Source organism: Pelobates fuscus, chromosome 6 (genome assembly GCF_036172605.1).
Source record: "Pelobates fuscus isolate aPelFus1 chromosome 6, aPelFus1.pri, whole genome shotgun sequence".
Classification (NCBI taxonomy): Eukaryota; Metazoa; Chordata; class Amphibia; order Anura; family Pelobatidae; genus Pelobates; species Pelobates fuscus.
The window spans coordinates 168,664,109-168,685,449 of NC_086322.1; the positions used below are offsets into that span (position 1 = coordinate 168,664,109).

Here is a 21,341-nt window from a genome sequence, read left to right on the forward strand (position 1 = left end):
ACAATTCCTTGACAAAACCTTTATGTATTCTCCAAGAGACCCAGTTAAAACCAGAAATTACTACATTAACCACTTGCAAACGTGAACATATGATGACTTGCCTACTGCCCAAATCTTTAGAAAGTTTTGAAAATGATAAAATTTCAAGTTTTCCATCTCTAGTTATGAAAGTCTTGCATGAACTGAGTCACATTAGAATATCATGCAGGAAACAGAATAGAATGTTGTTTGATTGTATGCTTTAATACATGCCTTATAAACATCTTCTGATTACCCGTGTTCACTAGTGGTATAGAATAATCTCATCCCTCTGTCATATATTAAAGAAAGCTTGTCAGATATGCTTCTGCCCTTTTAAAAATTAATTATAGCTCTGTCACATTTTTTTTATTTTATTTTTTTAAACAAGAAGAAAAAGAAATTTGCATTAAAATTTTGAGATGTTTATTATATACATTTGCCTGGCATTATTTATTACTGCCAGACAATTTTCACATCACTTGCTGAAGCAAATAGTTCTGTTCTGACACCTTGCAATTAGAGATTTAATGTGAGGAAGCTTGTGTGGCTGATATTGTAGGCAATATTAATAATTAAATAGTTGTTACTATATAATTATTTTCTAAACTGTAACAAACCGTCTTGGACAGGGTTACCTGCCAAGCTGTGACCATGAGGAAAGATATTTCATGCTTGCCCTTACCTATTCATATGCATTCTAAAAAGGTGTGATTTAGTCAGCAGTGATGTTTCCTTTATGTCTCATATTATTGTTGTATCATTTTCATTAAACCTAGTAAAACGTTTTTGTGGGACTTTTCAATTCAAGTTGTGCAAATGATTCAAAGCCTCAGTGATTTTGTGCTATTTTACATACATCACTAGTTTTAATTTATAAAGCATACCTTTCTGTGCATTGCATGTAAAGAACATTAACATCCGCAGTGTCGTCCATGTCAACATGAAATGTTCAAGCATGTATTCCACTATTGAAGGACTCATAGTAGAAGTAGAATGTCAAATTGATGGTACCTTTCCTCCTGCGGCTCTCACTGTTTATGCAGAAACAATTACTGTCATAAAAGTTTGTAGCCCCCACCTTGTAATTCCCAAAGAGACTTTCACATTCTAGAGAGTAATTCAAAATGGATAGCGGCAAGACCAATCTCACTACTGCTTATTCAAAAAAATCCTTTATTGTTCGCTTTGATAGACTTTGCATTGACATACAGGAGCAACAGACTCTACATGTTAGAATGCCATGGCAGCCGACTCGTTTCATGCCTTCAGGAACTTTGTCAAGATCAAGTTTAAGGAGAACACTATAGCCATCCAGACCACTTCATCTCATTGAAGTGGTCTGGGTGCACTGTCCATGTCTGCTTAACCCTGTAAGGTGAAGACTGCCTCTGGTGGCTGTCTCCCAGACAGCCACTAAAGGCTCTAATTGCTGTTTCTGTGAAACAACCCTGGACATGAGGACATCAAGCATCTTCAAATCCCCCATAGGAATGTATTGATTCAATGCTTTCCTATGGGGAAGGTCTAATGTGTACCCTAAATACTTGAAGTGTAATCTGTCTGGGCTGCTGGAAGCTTCACCATTTAAAGGAAGGGGAGCATCACCTAAACTATTAAAGGTAAAATACTCTTAAATCCCTTAAAAAGCAGATTTAATAAAACATACATTTTAGACAGCACCCTTTAAAGTGAATGCCTATCTCTTACACGGAAGATGTGTTGAATAACTAGTGCTAGAAACTATAACACAATATCCTATTACAATAACTATTGATTTGCTATTTTCACAATACATTAAATCACTTATTCAGCAGCATCATAATGGTAGGATTAGGTTTTTCTTTTTTTTCTTTTCAAGCAATAGAGAAAGTTAACCGATCTTTAAGGAGTGGTGACCTATTCCACATGCTTTCCAAGTGGAAATGTTTTGGAGCTACCTATCTCCCCTAAGATTGAATGTGGAATGGGACATCTATTCCATGCTTTGACAGTGTAGAGTTTTGTTTGTACATATTTGTTGCATAGATAAAGGTTTTGAGTGTTATGGTGTGCTGTAGGTGTTTCTTAAAATGTTTTGGTATCTTAACTAATCAGGTACTAAATTATTCTGACCCTTTAAGATTGATGTATTCAAGAATACCTGCTCACCTTAAGTTTAATAAATGTGAATATCTATTATATCATTAGAATCCTAATGAGATGAGAAAGGTGTGTGTGTGTGTGTGTATACCCCAGAGGATGTCTTTTCTGCTGGGTAATTGGGAAGGTGAGGTTTATATCTCTGAATCTGCCCCTCATGGTGGCCACCATCTTCTTCCTGACAGTCCTTTTCAGATCCTGGCGCTTAAGCTGCCACGAGCCCATGTCAGCATTGTTTTGGTTCAGAACTTTTGTAAGACAATTGCCTCTGTCATTGCGGGGTTAATTTATTTATTTTATTATTTATTTTAACATTATTCTCCCTTTCCACCTTCTTGCTTCTGGTTGGGTGGAGTGGGCAACAATCCATGTTGACTCCCTCCTGCACCTTTGCCAGGTGTAGATACTTCTCGTGAACTCTTGCACTATGTAGTATCTGGGCATTCACATGTTAACCCATGGCAATTGATGGGCTGGGGGGAGGTATAATCTCTCTGCTTCTGATGGACTAAAAAAAAATGCATTTGATAAAATTAGCACAAAAAATGTTTTTAAATACCGTACCTCTCTTTCTACTTTTATCTCTGACAAGAAGCACTTTGCAGCTTGCCAGAGCTTTCAGACTAAAACGTTAGGCAGCTTACTTTTTAAAGGTTGATTTGAAACGAAGAAGGCTCATGTATTTCATGTTGTCAATACGATCTAAAATATAATAACTGTTATGTGTTGGAATGCCAATAACGTGCTATTCTAATTGCAAACTGAAATGCAGGTTAGTATTGGAAATCACATTTTCCTGTACAGGTATACTGCTCGTCAACGGAACATGCATAGTGTGATGCACTCACATCACTGGGCTATGAAAGTGCAGTTTAGTAGTGACCCCAGCTCTGGTAAATATTTCTAATACTAATCTGCATTTATTTTTGCAGTTAAAACAATAGCATCAAAAAAATCAAATACCAGTACCACCCCTCCTACTCCAGGATGACTGGGATCACAGACCACTCAACAGGCTGTGCATCTCCTGAAGTAGTAATATCTCTCTTCTTTTCTCCTTCACTCATAACTGACAGGCTGCAAAACAGGAGGCAAACCGTTCATGATTATAGATGGTATTTATTATTATTGTTAGTAGTATTTATATAGCGCCACATATTCCATTGTGCTTTACAATTATATAGGTGAAGAATGCCCTGAGCTAACAATCTGAAGATTTAAGGTAGGCAGATTTAAATTGTAAGTTGTCTTACCCAAGGACGCTTACTGCTGAGGTGTCTGTCTCGGATTCAGTTTGCCATTGTAGCAGAAATACTGGTTATAATTATGCGTCCCTCCCTGCACATGTTCATTAAATGGTACTTTCGTAGCCTCTTACACATATACGACACTGGGCTATGAAAGTACTGTTGAGAAGACATGCACAGGACACATAACAATGTACAGATGTATTTGCTGCAGATCTGCCTAAAAGTCTTCATCTTACCATGGTGTCTCCAGGTTCCACTAGTTTTCAGCTTGGTGCCAAGTACTCAATGGCAGGCTTTGTGTGTGTCTCTGTCTCACTAAAGAGGCTGCTGTCCTATAGTGCAGAGACAATAATTTTATTTTTGCAAAAACTATGTATATTAGAGCAGAAGAATACAACACATGAATTAGGCCAAAACCTATGAAATCCATTAAAGTTGTTTAGTTGGCAAAAGGTCTGTAACATTAAAAATTGTGCTTTATGCCAGACCAACTTATTGAGGACCTTTTTGATTTCTTAAGTTTCAAAAATGATTAAACAGCTTTTGCTTGATCCTGTATAAAAGGTCCACTCGGGCTCCCATTTGCACCACAATAATGACATTTTCAATGCTGTGGATCTCAAAATTCCTGAAAGCTATGCAGGCTTACATAATTGTTTTACTCTGGTCTGACCCACATAATATTGTAAAGCGCTACGGAATCTGTTGGCGCTATATAAATTGCAATAATAATAATAATAATAATAATCATGAAACTGTTGTGTAGCATTGTTGTAGAACATTCTGTAGAATACTCTACCATACAAAAGCCTTGCAGGAACATTTCATGTTTATGTATCCTAGAACTATTTGAATGTTAAGGTTGCATATTCGGACTGCAATGTTTACAATGAATTAAGAGACAGAAAACTATTGTAGTTGGAAATGAGGGGATTTCCATCATAGTAGTAATTGAAAAATGTCTTTCTAGAAGTGACTCGCACTGCAAACTTGTCGTCCCCCCCCCCCCCTCCCCCCAAAAAAAAGACAAATATAATAATAAAAAAAGACGAATTTAGTAGTGCAGTGCTCCACAACTGGTGTCACAGCACTGGTCGAGGCCTGCAGGCTTTGGGGGCCCATCAGGTAGCCCCTATACTTTAAACAAACCTAATAGGAAGGCTGGTCTAATCAGGGCCCTGGTCGGGTGCTGCAGCCCTTTAACAGTGCGACCAGACAGCCCCCCCAGTGCTGCGAGGAACTTATTTCCAGTCACTTGCACTCACCTTACAGACAGTGTGGAGGCTGGGAGGACAAAGGAGGCAAAGAAAGGGGAGAAGGGAAAACACTGCAGACAGCCTCAGACTCCCATCATCCCCAGTCAGCCCAGAAAACCTCCCTCCTGCATCCAAAAGGTATGGAAGTGTGGGCTGGCCAACTTATGTAAATTGCAACTTGTGTATTTGTGTGTGTGCCTGTGTGTTTGTTTTTTTTATTGTGGTGTGCTGCGGAATTCTGGAAAGATCTTTGGTGTGCCTTGCGTGAGAAAATATGTATGTATATGTGTATATGTATATATATTATGGATGGGTTTTTTGTTTTTTTTTCCAACAATTAAATATATTCATTAAAATATAAGCTTTTTTTGGACATAGTTTCTCTTTAACAACAGTGTTAGTAGACTTCTGTTTCTGCTACTGAAGAAAATTCCTCCTCTTTTTAAACCTTTAATACACACTTCAAATACTGTTTTTGTATATTTATATTTAATTAACAAAGAATTTCTTACCTTTTATTTTTACCTTTGCAGATGTTGTGAAACCACACAGCGTTCCTATGAGTGTGCCCACTGAGGTTTCTTTGCCTGTAAGTTCAGAACCTTCTAGCCAATCATCACTCCATGGACCCCTTCCTCCCCCCTATCAGCTTATCAACGTCCCATCTTTGGAACCTTCCATTAGCCAAGAAGATCCCCAGGACTACCTGCTATTAATCAACTGCCAAAGCAAGAAACCAGTTCCCTTTAGGTAAATCTTTTACATTTGATCTTGCACTTGTAAAAAGTGGTTATAAGTACTTGTAGGTGATTTTTATTTAAAAAAAATTGCGTGTCCTTAAACTTTTTTATAGTTTAAGGACATAGTTTGGCTCTGGAGTGGAGCAATGTTCACATGTCCCTTATTTAAGGAACAAGTATTTTTGCTAAGTGTGGTACTATGTGTCATTTAGTAAGCTGACTATGTGTTCTAGTTTGGTCAACACAGAGGCAGGCATAGAGCTCAATAATGACATTCTTAAAGAAACGGCAGTGGTTTAAATTGTCTGTGCAAAGGGGTTATGGTGCTTAGTGTACCTGTAATATCACAGCTCCAATGCTTCCTTTTTATATGAGTTGTCAATGATGCTTCGCTGTGATCCTGGTTCTATCAAGTAGGTGGAAGGTTTGAAATCTCGCATAACAAAATCATGCATAGATCTTCTGTTGCGAGTGCTTCTGCCCACTTGATGGTACCTGCCCCCATTTTGCAAATGGTAATGTTATTAGTTGATATTGCTGTATTATTTAGGTTTTTAGAATACTTCAGTATGTGTTATATTATATTTATTTATTGTGTGTTATATATTTAGTGGAAGTCCTTTCTTTTTTTTAACCTGTATTATTTTAGAAAACTTTGTTTAAGGTAACACTTCAAGAACCATGATCACTAGAGCTTGCAATAGAGTTGTTAAGATGCAAGATGTGCTATGGTTCCCCCCCCTCACGAGAACCAATTTAGAACTGTTTGACTTATGAGGTTCATCAGTCATGGCTCCCCATTTTGCTGTTACAAGCTTCTATTAGTTCCTTAGTTCCTTCCTGCAGGGTCAGCTCAATGGTTGAGAGTGTCATCTGATTGCTCTCAGCCAATGAGCTAAGCCTTGCATTGTCGTGCTTTGCTTGGGCAGAGAGCTTCAGGCTCACCTGTAGGTTAAATACAGGCAGGAGGTAGTACCCATTTATCCCCAGGTAAAAGGTCAGACTATTCTAGAATGGTTACTAGTTACATTGGGATGGTGAAAGGCAGTTTTGGTACAATAATCACTACAGCGCACAGTAGTGGTTAGTGTGCATGGAGTGTTGCTTTAGAAAAGTATTTGGGGGTATTTAAGTAAGTTATAATCTTTCAGGAAGAATGACTGACCTCATCTGCTAAATCTATTTTGGCTACTTCACTGCTGTAGTGGCAACTTGCTGCTCATGGCTGCTGCTCGGAAGTAAGGCAAACATGCAAATAAGTGACAGTCTCTATAAACCATAGGGACTCACTATGGATTCTTGTGGGGAAAATAGCAGAGACACCTTAACAAAGCCCAGTGAATAACCCTCCCTTCCAAAATAATAAATAGGTACTGGTATATGGGTTGCTCTACAAATTGTGCCCTTTCTTTCTTGTGCTTGGGAATGAAGGACTTTTAGCCCTATTGCCCCCACTCTTTCCTCCACCATGTAAAATTCCAATGTCCACTGCCTATGAGTTGGAAGAAAGTGTAGTAGTGGCTGTTATTGATCACCCTCCACCACTGATGAAGAGGGGAGCAGTTTTTTTTTATCCTCTTTACTCTTAATGGAATCCCTCTGTCTATACAAAAAAAATCTGCTTTTAAAATCTTACAATCTTATAGTGAGTAGATCACCATGTTTTTAAATGATACTTAGTACTCTACAACATATGACATTTACATAATTTTTCATTCTTATATAATCATTTGCAAATCAGGAAAGATTCTTCATCCATAGCATCAGAAGATGAATATCTACTACTAGAAGATTTTGAAAGCAAAAAGGTTTCTTGGCAGTGAGTGTTTAGTGGTTGAACTGTGAGCCATATTGAAAAATTCACATTGCATGGATACTGGGTGCTGTGAAATCAACATTCATTGGGTTACATTGGCTTTTTTTTATACTAACCCTCCAGTATTACATTTAAAATTCTACTGCACTATATCGGATTATTGATTCTTCCTGTATAGTTTTTAACAATATTACAGTAGGGACTGTACCTAATTGGGCGTTTCAAGGGCATGGACAGCTTGAATCCACATTAGGCAAAATTACCTTGCCTAATATGCATTGCAGGAAATTGTCCAGTTCTCCAGGTCAAAATGTGAAGAATGTAGCTCCTCATTTAAGTTCATTTTCCAAAGGGACTACTGAGCGCATGCTATTTTCATGCATTGTACTGCCACAAACACTTGGAGATAAAGAGGCTCTGGCACCAGGAAAAAAAATGGAGCATTAAGACAAAGTTGGAATTTCATTGCAATTCCAATACAGTCAAAAGAAATCATAAGACTAATTAGGGACTACTTCGTCCTATGGCCAACTACCGCGCTCACAACACTAATTACCATTGTCCGTTTTTGTCACTTACCCAAGCAGTCGATGGTGATAGCTGTGATGACGCATTATTTTGGTCATTGCAAGATAATATATATGAAAAGTCCTGCAGGATTTTTCATAAACATCAGTGTTGTACTCTGGTGCATGCGTGACAGTACAGCACTGATATGGGCTTAGGAAGATGTAGCGCCAGGACTTGAAGAAAGAAGATGGTGGTGCTCACATCAGACCGCATCAGGTAAGTACAACTCACCTTCGCTGCACCCCTGGCCACTCCAGCCTAAGCAGCAATGTCACCAAAATATGCAAAGTCCTCAGAAATTGACAGAACTGCTAAAAGACAAGTGTTATTTTACAATTTTAATGCTCTCCATCGCTCTGTTTCTTCCCCTCCTCCTATCAACCTGTCTGCCTTAAACTTTGCAGCTCACTTCACTGAGAAGATTTCTACAATCAGGGAAGAGATCTCTAACCTCTCTCCCTCCCCTTCCAATACATCACCCAACCCCACTCACTCCACTGTTCTATGCTCATTCGCACCTACTACAACAGAAGAGGTTTCTGCTCTGCTCCGGTCCTTCCGCCCCACCACCTGTTCCCTCGATCCTATTTCCTCATATCTCATCCGCACTTTGTCTCCCTCTCTTGCTCTTCCTATCACTAAAATTTTCAATCTCTCCCTTTCCTTCTGCACATTTCCTTCACACTTCAAGCATGCAATCATGACGCCAATTCTGAAAAAGCCCAACCTTGATCCCACATCCAACTACCACCCTATATTACTACTGCCATTTGCCTCCAAGATCTTTGAGAGAGTTGTGTATGCGAGATTGACAGACTTCCTCGAATCCGACTCTCTGCTTGACCCACTTCAGTCTAGATTCCGCACTCGTCACTCTGTTGAAACAGCTGTGACCAAAGTATCCATTATTTAATCGCTGCTAAATCTCGCGGCTATTACACTATCCTAATTCTCTTTGATCTTTCTGCTGCCTTTGACACTGTTGATCATCAACAGCTTCTTCTCATTCTCCATAATCTCGGTTTACAAAATACTGTTCTCTCCTGGTGCTCCCCCTTCCTCTCCCAGCGCCTTTTCAGTGTTTCTTTCTCTGACTTTGCCTCTTCTCCCCAACCCCTCTCTGTTGGTGTTCCACAAGGTTCTGTCCTTGGTCCCCTACTGTTCTCCATCTATACTGCCTCCATTGGTAAACTCATCAGCTATTTTGGCTTCCATTATCATTTATATGCAGATGACACACACATCTACCTTTCCTCTCCTGATCTCTCTCTGCCCATCTTGACTCGTGTCTCTGACTGCCTCTCCGCGATTTCCAACTGGATGGCTGCTCACTTCCTTTAACTCAACCTGTCCAAAACAGAACTTCTGGTCTTTCCTCCCTCGAGTGTTGCTACTCTCATGTCTGCCATCTGTCTCATGATGGCACCACCATCACCTCTACCTCGCAGGCTCACTGCCTAGGTTTTCTGTTTTACTCCAACCTCTCCTTCACCCCTCATGTCCAGTCGATCGCCAAATCCTGCCACTTCCATCTCAAAAACATAGCTCGGATCCGCCCCTATTTAACACCAGACGCAGCTTCTTTCCATGCCGTTGTTCTTTCTCGCCTTGACTACTGCAATCCCCTTCTCAGTGGTCTTATGTGTTCCCATATTGCACTGCTGCAATCTAGAATGAAGCTCTGCCGAAGACCTACTTCTATCCTCTGTCCGTACTCCCACCTCTGATGCTCGCCTTCAAGACTTCTTGAGGGCTGCACCGTTCCTGTGGAACTCACTTCCCTCCTCCGTTAGATGCTCACCAGTCTCCACTCCTTTAAAAAATCTTTGAAAACACACTTTTTCAGGAAAGCATATCATTTAAACTGTTAGCGGGTTTTCATTTTCCCTCCCCCCCCACCCCCCATGACTCATTTCCTGCAACTGTCAAAAATAAGTTCTCAGTGAATACATTTCTAGCAACCGATTTCATTACCCCTACTTATACCCTTTGTGTCACTATAACCCACTCCCCTAGCATGTAAGCTTATTTAGCAGGGCCCTCAACCCCTCTGTTCGTGTGCGTCCATTTGTCTGGTTACCATTACGTGCCTGTTAGTCCACCCATTGTACAGCGCTATGGAATTTGCTGGAGCTAAATAAATAATAAAATAATAATCGAAACTACTGAGCATGTCTAATGTGCTTTTCATGGAAAGGAGGAAAACTAGCTTTGGGCCAGATATATCACAGATTTTTTTTATAATGCAGCTACCCTACAGCATTTATGACCTGTGCTTGGCACTGGTTCCTTAGCATTAGTAGTATCTCCTGCTATACAGGAGCTCTTCGTATTACTTATTTGTCCAAACTAAAAATATTGAACATAGGCTGACTCAGGATAATCTGGAGACTTTTCCGATTGTCTAACACCAGCATGTTTGTGAGATTTGTTTGGTGGAGGTACTAACAGTCATGCTTGGGACATCACTAGATATGCACTCTTTCACTGCAGGTAGGCACGCTAATTGCTGTTTGGCAATCCACTTGTTTTTGCACAGTGTCCATCTACTATATAAGAAAAACAATATATTTATATTGTGTATGTGTGTGTATACACACAAAGATCACATAAAAATGCCTCTGGAGAAATACTATAGCTTCTGGCAAGGAAAACGTGACCCTGAATATCTTTTATAATACATAACTTTAGGTAGAACATATAGTGTATTTGTAAATGTACCCTGCGATGAGCAAATGAACAATTGAAAGTGCTGGCTTTGGGTGGAGATTAACAATTAATATGCATATCATCCTATAAAACGTATATCTCAGTTGATCTCAATGGTTTGTGTATTTCTGCATGCAAGTTCCCAACAGTGCAGTGGTACCTATCCCACATTGCATTGTCAGTGACATACTGATATAAAACTTTTTATGTTGCAGCATTAATTTTTTATTTATTTACAGTGCAACCATCTCATATTTTTTATACGATATTCACTTTTCTAGTGCACTGCAGTTTGCAAACACTTTTTTGGTATAACAACTGTATGCTTTTAATAAAATCCTCACTGACAAAGAGACACTTTAGGGTTGGAAGTGACTCTTGATTTTAATGCATTACGTATTTATTGGATTAAAAATAGGCACACAAAAAATAATTAAAAAAGAAAGAAAGCCGAATATATAAAATAAACAAACAATACCGTTAAATGTTTTAAAGCTGCTACATTTGTACAGGCAGGTAAATGTTTGTTGGCAGTAGCCTCTAATTCTGATCTTATTTTTATTATCTTCTCGGCAGGAAGAACTTATGTATCCCATAAGCCATAAAACCTGGCTTCAGCTACTGTCCTACTCACCAAATCCTATGAGTGGAACTGCTTGTAAGCTGTTCACAATGCTCACCTGTGGAGGGCAGGCATGTGCATTCAAAGCTCGCACAACTGTCTAAGAAATGGTCTCACCCTCTTTAATAAAATAAAATAAGTTCTTATTGTTAAAATGAAAAAAAGTGTTTGTAATCCGTGGTGCACTTGGTAGTTACTGTTACCCCTGGGATATGTATTTAGATCTATTTGTCATATATATTCTTTCTTTAGATCACATATAGATTCTGCAAAGTCAACCACATCTGAAACGGACTGCAATGACAACGTCCCTTCACACAAAGGTTCCAAAAATGCAGTCAATGGGTACTTCCAGCAGCCTAGTGTTTATGACTCTCCATCTCGCACAGGCTCAACCTCCACAGAAGCCAGTTTCTATAATCTTCCCAGAAGCTACTCTCAAGATGTTTTAACAAAAGCTGTTTCTCCATCTGGTACAGATGCAGAAGTGGATTCAAATGTTTTTAACATGTCTGGGGCTTCCCTGTTAGAAGGACAGTTTAGGAATTTATCAATAAGCTATGACATCCCCTCTACATCTGCAAGTTCGTACCAAATACCCAGAACGGTTCATGAAGGCTTTGTGGGGCAACCTTCATCAAAATTAGAGACTGTTTCAAATGTTCCACCACCCAGACCTCCAAAACCTCAACATTCGTCGGAACGGTCCCCATGTGAGTTTGGTCTTACCCGCACTGCTTCAGAGACTGACAATAACTACTGTGTTCCTTCATCTGGAATATCGGCACCTCGTAGTAATACTATTTCCACATTAGAGTTAAGCAAATATAGGAAAGGTAAGACTTTTTGTTGTTCCCACCTATAACTACCTGGCTTTTAAAAATACTCTGTGCTTGAGTGTGATGCTGCCTCTAAAGTTATGTTATCGTTTGCTGCTTTATGAAAGTTGTCTTAAGATATTGAACACATTAGTTATTATGAGACCGTAAGTTAGTATTATCACCCATGTTCACTGTTTAAAAGATATATTTTTTTTTCTTAAAGTTTTGCAATAGTGCTTCAAATGTAAGAATGCATAACAATTTGTGTGCACTCTCAATGCATTTCTTACAAAACGTTTACCACTTAGACCACGTGGTCTCCTATTCTTTTGAAACATTAAAGATTAATGGGCATGCTTAGTTGCATTCCTAAAAACAGAGATTATGCTATGTTGTACCGTGATAAAAAAAAACATTAAACATTTATTTTTTTACTGTTTCTTAAAACATTTTATGTTTCTTCTCTGTTTCTAGATATGAGTTCTCAAGATTTCTATGATATACCAAGGCCATTTACTAGTGACAGATCCAGCTCACTTGAGTGCTTTCACAGCCATTTTGTAAGTAAAAGAGAGTGCTACTGTAGCATCAGCCATACAGATTTAACTGATTTTTTTAAAACTAATTTTCTTCTTTTGCATAATAAATACAAAATTTGAATCTTTGTATTCCTTACAGTAAAGTGTTCCTTTAAACCAGGGGTCCTCAAACTCCGGCCCCCCAGATGTTGCTGAACTTCAACTCCCATGATTCTCTGGCTATCTATGTAATTCAAAGAATCATGGGAGTTGTAGTTCAGCAACATCTGGGGGGCAGGAGTTTGAGGACCCCTGCTTTAAACAATGCTTAAGACATACCCATTTCTAGTTTCAGCAGACCATTCTGTGTCTCTGCAGATTTTGTACATGCATCTATCGCCTGTTTTTGTAACCCTGCTTGAACTGAAGCTTACTGAATACATTTCTTTCTAAAAGTGCTAATTTGAGCATACTTTATTCGGGCCTTTATAAAAAAAAAATAATGGCTATTACAGCTTCAACAAAATTTACATTCTAGCACGTCTTGGCAAAATAATGTGTTTGAAAATGATTAAATAACAGGGTGTAGTAGATCATGAATACATTTTCTTTAATTACAGTACTTGATAAATTTGTTCTTGGTCATAGTTTACAGTGAATTTGTGTACCTCCACATCATTACCTGTTTATTCAAGTTTAGCATTGATGGCTATTACAAAATACTAGTGCATATATAGCATGTATCTTTCTATACAGCAAAACTATAACTACAAAAACAACTTTAGTTTAATGGACATGATTTAGTGTGTAGGTCATGCCCCTGCAATGACTGCTAAATTCTTTGTCATTTAGAAGTTAAATCACTCTATTTATGCAGCTCTAGTCACACCTCCCTGCATGTTTCCCTACAAATTTACTGTAAAGAGAGATCTAATGTATAAACTTGATTTATTTCACAGCCTGTTTAATGTAGAGTTTAGTATCCCCCGTTCTGTTAGCAGCCTGCTAAAAGTTCAATTAACGCAAAAGGAGATACAAACTTCTAAAGTAAACCTATTGTGCTGTCAGATCTGATTGAAAAACATAGAAAATAAAAAAAACACAGCCAGGGAGGTGTGACTAAGGCTGCAAAAACAAAAATAAAAGCTATTTAACTTCCAAATGGTGCAGATTTGAGCAGTGAGACTGCACGGGAATGATCTATACACTAAAACTGTTTCATTTAGCTAGCATTGTTTTGGTGCTTAGAGTATCTCTTTAAAAAGTTGGAGCCTGCTAATGACGGTCAGGCTAGTGGTGATGATTGAGACCTTACTTGCTCTTTACTCCACAATGTTGGTTACAGACCACCATCTGTAAGATTGGAAGTTTACTACTGTTATCATAAAAATGAAAAAATAATTTAATTAAAAAAAATAAATATATATATATATATTAAAATTTCTCCCGCACTCACGCTTAGTAGTATCCCATATTGCCGGGTGCCATAGCCTGGACTCCAAATGTACAGTCTGCCAAAGGATAGCTGCTCACTGGTATTTAAAATTCCAATATTTTATTTAGTTCAAGTTAAAATCAGAGAACAACGTTTCAGTCCCTATTCGGGACTTTCCTCAGGGTAACAAGACAACATAGATATATAATACAGAATCCAGCGCACTCGCTTATTCACTAAACAATGATTTCAAATCTTAGAGATTGTAGTAGTTTTATTTAAAAACACCTCACCTAGGCAAAAAAATTATGGGGGTTTAGTTACATTATATGATCATATATTGCCTAAGCCTGCCACACCGTCAATGTACCCCATTAGATATATGTATGTATTGGTTTTCTTTTATTTTGTAAAAGAAAAAAAGACAACCTTTTTTTTTTGTGACTTAAAACAACACTTTCAGAAAACACCAAAACAAGTTTTTATTGTATTGTATTGTATTATTTTTTTAAATGTATTTATTGTTAAATTACCTTTTAATGTTAGACTGCTGGAAGTATTCTATCCTTACTAGTTAATGCAAATATTCACCCCAGCAGATATATGTTTTTATTTTTATTTTTTATTTTTTTTGTACTACAGAAAAACAAAAGCATGTTGGCAGTTGGAAGTTTTTCCAATGAAGAATTAGATGAAAACTATGTACCCATGAACCCAAACTCTCCTCCTCGACAGCATTCCAACAGCTGTACTGAACCCATCCAGGAAACTAACTATGTCCCAATGACTCCAGGCACGTTTGATTTTTCAGCGTTTGGAATGCAAGTGCCACCTCCAGCTCACATGGGTTTTAGATCCAGTCCAAAGACATCTCCTAGAAGGTCTGTGCCATCTACAGACTGCGAACCTCCACCAGTGAACCGAAACCTAAAGCCTGATAGGAAAGGTAAGCTGGGCCTTCAGAGACAACTGCTGCTTCTACAGAGCAATGCTGCTAGCTATTGCTAATTGCATAACCTACTGTATGTATTGCAACAAAAGACTTGCTAAAATAATTAAAAAGGTACGTGTCAAACAAAACTCACCCTGACTTTGCAGTCTTCCCTCATAGAAGTATAGCTCTAGAAATGTATGTAAATGTATAATTTGAGGATTGTATTTTTTTTAAATAATAAAAAGGTGCTGACATTTATTGTCGGAAAGATAAAAATAACTAAGCAGGAAATCCACATTGGTCATCGATCTGTTCAGTAACACAGCTAGGAGCAAGTTTTACATGTAAAAGTAACTGAAAAGGTGAATATTACATAGTCACTGTCTGTGATATTAATTTCCCATTTCTTGATGTACTTTTACACCTCCTCTTCTATCATGGCAGCAATAGAAAATTAAAGTTGTGCTTCGTATTTTGAACATTGCGAGTACTGTAACCACTACATTGTAAGTTGTCAAATCGCATGACAACTACCTCAGATCTGCTGTGTGCCAGTCACCTGTTTCAGGAGAACCACTATTTTGAGCTAAGCCTGGCAGTGCAGTGGTTATCACATTGGCTGAAAGTGGTCAGCCGACGCTCTCGATGGAGAAAGTGATGGGCGCTTAGCATAACCATGTAAGTTGTCAAACTGTTAGCAAATGATTTACTTCCATGGGGTGGCAGGGCCCTCCTGGCACCACAACCACTACTATGCTTTGGAGTGCTCCTCTAATGGCTCATATTCAGCTCTTCTCACTATGACTTTCTAATCTTCTTGTTTTAATTCTCTGCCATTTGGGAGTTGAATCACTTTTGTTTCTGTCTTTGCAGCACTAGCCACACCTCCCCTGGCTGTGACTTAACTCCTAAATGGCAGAGAATTGAGCAGTGAGAGTGCAGGGGCATGATCTATACACCAAAATTGCTTTATTAAGTAAAGATATTGCTCTCTCCTGGTGCTCCTCCTACCTCTCCCAGCGCTCTTTCAGTGTTTCTTTCTCTGGCTCTGCTTCTTCTCCCCAACTCCTCTCTGTTGGTGTCCCCCAAGGTTCCGTCCTTGGTCCCCTACTGTTCTCTATCTATACTGCTTCCCTTGGTAAACTCATTAGCTCCTTTGGCTTACAATATCATTTCTATGCGGATGACATGCAAATCTACCTGTCCTCTCCTGATCCCTCCCCGTCCCTCTTGACCAGTGTCTGACTGCCTCTCTGCTGTTTCTAACTGAAATGCTGCCCACTTCCTTAAACTGATTCCTCTTTTGTAACAATCAAAAATAACCCAAGTTCTCAGTGAATACTTTTCTAGCAACCTATTTCATAACCCCTACTTATACTCTTTGTGTCACTTTATCCCACTCACTCTAGCATGTAAGCTCATTGAGCAGGGCCCTCAACCCCTCTGTCCCTGTGTGTCCAGCTTGTCTGGTTACAACTACATGTCTGTTCGTCCATCCACTGTAAAGCGCTGCAGAATTTTTTGGCGCTATATAAATAATAACCTTATAATGCCAGCTGTAAGCAGGCAGATCGGAGGCAGCAGCTGCAGACTTGAATACGAGTAAGATCTTACTATATTTATGGAGGCAAGGGTGGCCAGAGGGGGCTAGATAGTAGTTTTAACACTATAGGGTCAGGAATACATGTTTGTGTCCCTGACCCTATAGTGTTCCTTTAAGATACAGGGTCTGGAAACTGCTTTTCTTGCACCACATGCCTATAGGTTTGCACACTTCAGAAATGTTCCATATTGAGCACACTATTATATACGTTAAATGAACACTCAGAGCACCATAACCACTACAGCCCACTGAGGTTATGGTATCAGGATTACTCTGGCACTTTACCATGTTCTGCTATGGTTTGACAACTTGCCTGGATCCCTCTGGGCACCAATGGCTACAGCCCCTGCTCTTGGTATTCTCTTACAGGAGAATCTGATTATCTCTTCTTATTGGCCTTATTCCTGCTGCAGCAATAAATTGTCACTCTTAAAAGAGTACTTCCTCATTTGCCATCCATCTTCAGACACTTGCTTGTGCAAGGGCTGCAGATTAAGGATATTTAAAGGATTTATTTTGTCTGTTTCTAATTATTTGTATAGCTAATGTATTAAATTAAGGCACTTTGAGTATATTGTGTTCCTTAAAAAAAATAGTCCAAACACATAAAGCACTTCAACTTCCTGAAGTACTTTGTTTAAAGAGTGTCTTTTGTTCTCAAATTTGTATTTTATTAAATGTCCTTTTTCAGTAGACCTTTTTTTTTTTTTTTTATACATTTTATTTATATATTATTAATTTATAAATGAACCTTACACCTCCTTCCTTACCGGTCATAAAGCCAATCCTGTTACTTCCTGTTAGTTTAGCTGAATGGCAGTCAGATGGTGACTATAGGTACTTTCTCATTAAGACCTTCAATTTTCAAAGGTCTTCACTTTCAACATTATCACAAAGGGCATGATGATGCCTATCGCAGCTTATCCTTCTGATAGAGAAACATTGGAGTGGTGGATTGCAGCAATTGCTGCTCATGTGCCATTGGTCTGAAAAAATGCTTCTCTATGGGAAACTTGTTATTAGACTCAAGATTGACGATCTCACCATGAGCTGATTGGGTTGCAATGAGGAACTGTCCCGGTACAAGAATACAGCTAGGCTTAATAGTTTTTTTTTGGTTTTTTTTTCTTGCAAAAACGATATAATTTAAAAGTAAATATATATATTTTTTACAGCATGTTGTTCGTTTAATAGATGTAAAAGGAAACCGAACACCACATAAAAGTTGTAGAAGGGTATTTTCCAGTCCCTGTTTAATCACTGCACACTAATGCATTTATTTTCAGGTTTTAAATCTACTGCTACGGAAGGAGCAATTTTGAAAACATATTTTACAGTGACTTTGTTTTTGCATCAAACTGTAAATTGCGCCTTAAATTATGTTTGTTCTTCTAAGTCAGTGGTTCCTAGTCCTTTTTATTTTTTCTTTCCTTTTCTTATCTGCTTGATAACCCATTTTTCGATTGTTAACCAATGTCCGTGAATCATTCTTCAAATGCATTTTTATGTATAGTAAAATAAATTCTGCAAAATATCTACATTAATCTTTTACCCGTGCCAAACAGGTTTTGTGTTTTTTGCACTGGGGAAAGCATTACATCTACAGCAAACACTTGATTGTGTGAAGTCAGGTGATATCACTGAATACAGTGTACAACTTCCTGTCATTGGGGACCTAATAAACATAGCTTAGGGACACAATTTAGGGTGAAGTACCGGGGGTTACAAACCACTGTATTAAGAGACATGGCTTTTGTATTTATTAACTCAATAGAGACTCTCCTAAAAGATTAAATGTTGTTGTTTAGGAATCTTAGTTGGCAACTTTTCAAAGGAAACTAAAAGGCAACTTCATTTTTATTTGTAACGCTATGTTTTGAATGCTTGTAATCCACTGCCAGATTTGTGGCACTATTTAATAGTCTGTTCTAAACCTCCTACTTGCTAAAGTAGTTTTGTTTTTGTTTTTTCTTACCGTGTGTTTATTCTCTTGTGAATACACAAAGTATACCACAATATTTGCATATAGTTGCTCAATGTTCATGTTAATATTGATATTTAACCATTTCCCTAAGTAGTTAAGTCAATAAAGGATATTCAAAAATTTTATTGGACAGTAGAATGAGCAAGTAGCATTAGTAAACACCGCTAAACAAAACTCACAATGTTTAACAATAAAACATGCAATCTTTTTGTAATTATGACACAATGACTAGAAAGCAGTCAGTAAAACCTGATTAGTTTGTTGCTTTCTCTGATTTAATACAAATATTTTATTCAGGAAACAATGGAAGTAAATAAGTGTGGTTAATTTTGTAAATGATTTATTGAAACTTCAAATTCTACCTGCCTGGGTATACATTAATTAGATCAATTCGGCACTCCACTTGGACTTGATATAAAATACCGCTATCCATCTAACTGATATGCTCTACCCAACCCTGCACTTTGTTTGAAAGTTCTTTAGGTTTTTGTTTTTTTTATATTTTTGAATGTGGTGCAGCTTATAACCTACTATGTGAAGTACAATGAGAAATTTCTCATTCAACAGCAAACCATGTTTAAAAATAAAAACCTCCACAAATGGGTCAAAATGAAGAATAATATAATACACATGTAAATATTGTTCTGTGGAAAAAAAAAAGCTATGACTGAATGCAAGTTTGGAATAAAAGCATTTAGAACATAGATGTTATTTACAAACCGCAGTTCCGAGGCAGTTGTAAGTTGTGCAATTGCCATGGAAATCAATTGAATGTTAATATTTTATAACTTTTTGGTTTATTAACCCCTCCATAGCAGATCATTAGTTCTGTTAAAAACATTAACCTTTAGAGCTTCTTTCTTCTCAGCCTTTTCAACAATGCGGAGCATTTAAATAACAAACCATTGATTCCTGTTTGTGTAGTAAACATTTGGATTCTGTATGAAAAGCAATATTTTGGTCAACTTACACAGATTATTTTGGTTTTTGCTCTACTTCTAAATTATTTCCCTAGAATTGCTGATTATATATACTAACTCTCTGTAAGTCAAGTAAAAGTTAAGCATGATTTGACGTTTGTGTTTAGTTTGAAGAATTGCCCTAGGGATTTTGATGTAATCTACTTAAGATTCAGATATCTGATATGGGAATCTCAAAGAAAAACCCAGCATAAGATAAATTTGAAAAAGATTAATCATGTATGACTTCAGAATAATTGTGTAAAACCGTTTTCTTTTGTTCAAATATATGCAACTTTGAAATAGCAGAACAGTTAACTGGCTATGTTGTTGGAGCCTGTTTTATAAAAAAAAAAATTAAAATTTCTAATGTTTATTATGTACTTGTCTTATGTAAGTTACTAACTGAAACTGAAATCTACACACTGTTGGGCATTAATTGTAAGTGATATATACAATTATAATTTATAAAAAAATGTTTTATTTATTTTAAACGTCAACATTTTGTATTGTTAAATTATGCTTTCTTCCCACGCTATAACATCTGGTAGCAGCGGTGATTTGGTTCTTGCAATTTTTTATATATATATATATATATATATATATATATATATATATGTTGCTTTGTTTGTTGTCTTTGGGGGGTTCTGTTTCTGTGGTTTTGGAATGAGTATTGCTGGTGTACGTGTTGTTGTTTTTTTTGTCTTTGTTTTACCTTTTAAAATACCATATCATTTTATTGTCTTTGCGGAAATGATTAGTTAAAGTAAAATGCAATCCCCATTAAAAATATGAAACCGAAACTGGGTGCATCATTATTCATTTTAATAAACATTCATTGTTAAAGGGACACTATAGTCACCTTAACAACTTTAGCTTAATGAAGCAGTTCTGGTGTATAGAACATGCCCCTGCAGCCTCACTGCTCAATCTTCTGCCATTTAGGAGTTAAATCCCTTTGTTTATGAACCCTAGTCACACCTCCTTCCATAAACACTTCCTGTAAATAGAGCCCTATTTAGGCTTTCTTTATGGCAAGTTCTGTTTAATTAATATTTTCTTATCCCCTGCTATGTTAACAGCTTACTAGACCCTGCAAGAGCCTCCTGTATGTGATTAAAGTTCAATTTAGAGATTGAGATACAATTATTTAAGGTAAATTACATCTGTTTGAAAGTGAAACCAGTTTTTTTTTTTCATGCAGGCTCTGTCAATCATAGCCAGGGGAGGTGTGGCTAGGGCTGTATAAACAGAAACAAGGTGATTTAACTCCTAAATGACAGTGAATTGAGCAGTGAAATTGCAGGGGAATGATCTATACACTAAAACTGCTTTATTTAGCTAAAGTAATTTAGGTGACTATAGTGTTCCTTTAGTAGAGTAGCCCCAACCAAATATAATTTGGTAAAATCCACCATTTTGAAATATAAAACCTTTTCAAGAATGATATATTTGATAAAGCTGTATCATAAATAGCTATTTCACCCCTTAAGGACAGGGGCAATTGTTCATGTTTTGAGCCAAAACAATTTGAGCTATAGGATTTCCATCTGTAATTTAAGGGTTAAATACATATTGGTTATTAAAAGAAAGAAAGGAAGTACTTTTATTTAATATCTTATATGTATACCTAACACAACATTACGTGTGACATACATGTTAAAAAATTAATATTATTCCTGCTTGTTAAATGTCTAATATATTTAAGATCTAAATACATTTTTGGTAGTTGACATCAACCCCCACACTAACGTTATACCAACCATATCCCTTAACCCAACACTTACGCTAACTGTAACCATATGACTACCTTAACCTAAACCTCAACCTTACACTACCGTTAACATTAAAACAGTATTAACCCTTATCTTATCCTCACCGTAACCTTACAGCTAACCTTAACCCTACCCCACTCTTACCCTTAAATCGAACCCTAACCCAACAATAACTCTAACTCTATGATA

The 21,341-nt window shown here is 37.4% G+C and overlaps 1 protein-coding gene across 4 annotated transcripts in view; it reads left to right on the top strand.

The window, feature by feature from the left end:
* GAB1 (GRB2 associated binding protein 1) overlaps positions 1-21,341 on the top strand; it is a 99,239-nt gene that overhangs the window by 62,705 nt on the left and 15,193 nt on the right. For 2 of the 4 annotated variants that reach the window (XM_063458462.1, XM_063458464.1), the window contains exons 3-7: positions 5,200-5,416; positions 7,148-7,225; positions 11,376-11,959; positions 12,419-12,504; positions 14,540-14,843. In XM_063458462.1, the coding sequence (XP_063314532.1) occupies positions 5,200-5,416; positions 7,148-7,225; positions 11,376-11,959; positions 12,419-12,504; positions 14,540-14,843 (1,269 nt within the window). The remainder of the gene's footprint in view (positions 1-5,199; positions 5,417-7,147; positions 7,226-11,375; positions 11,960-12,418; positions 12,505-14,539; positions 14,844-21,341) is intronic. The other 2 variants (XM_063458463.1, XM_063458465.1) reach the window with 1 other exon arrangement.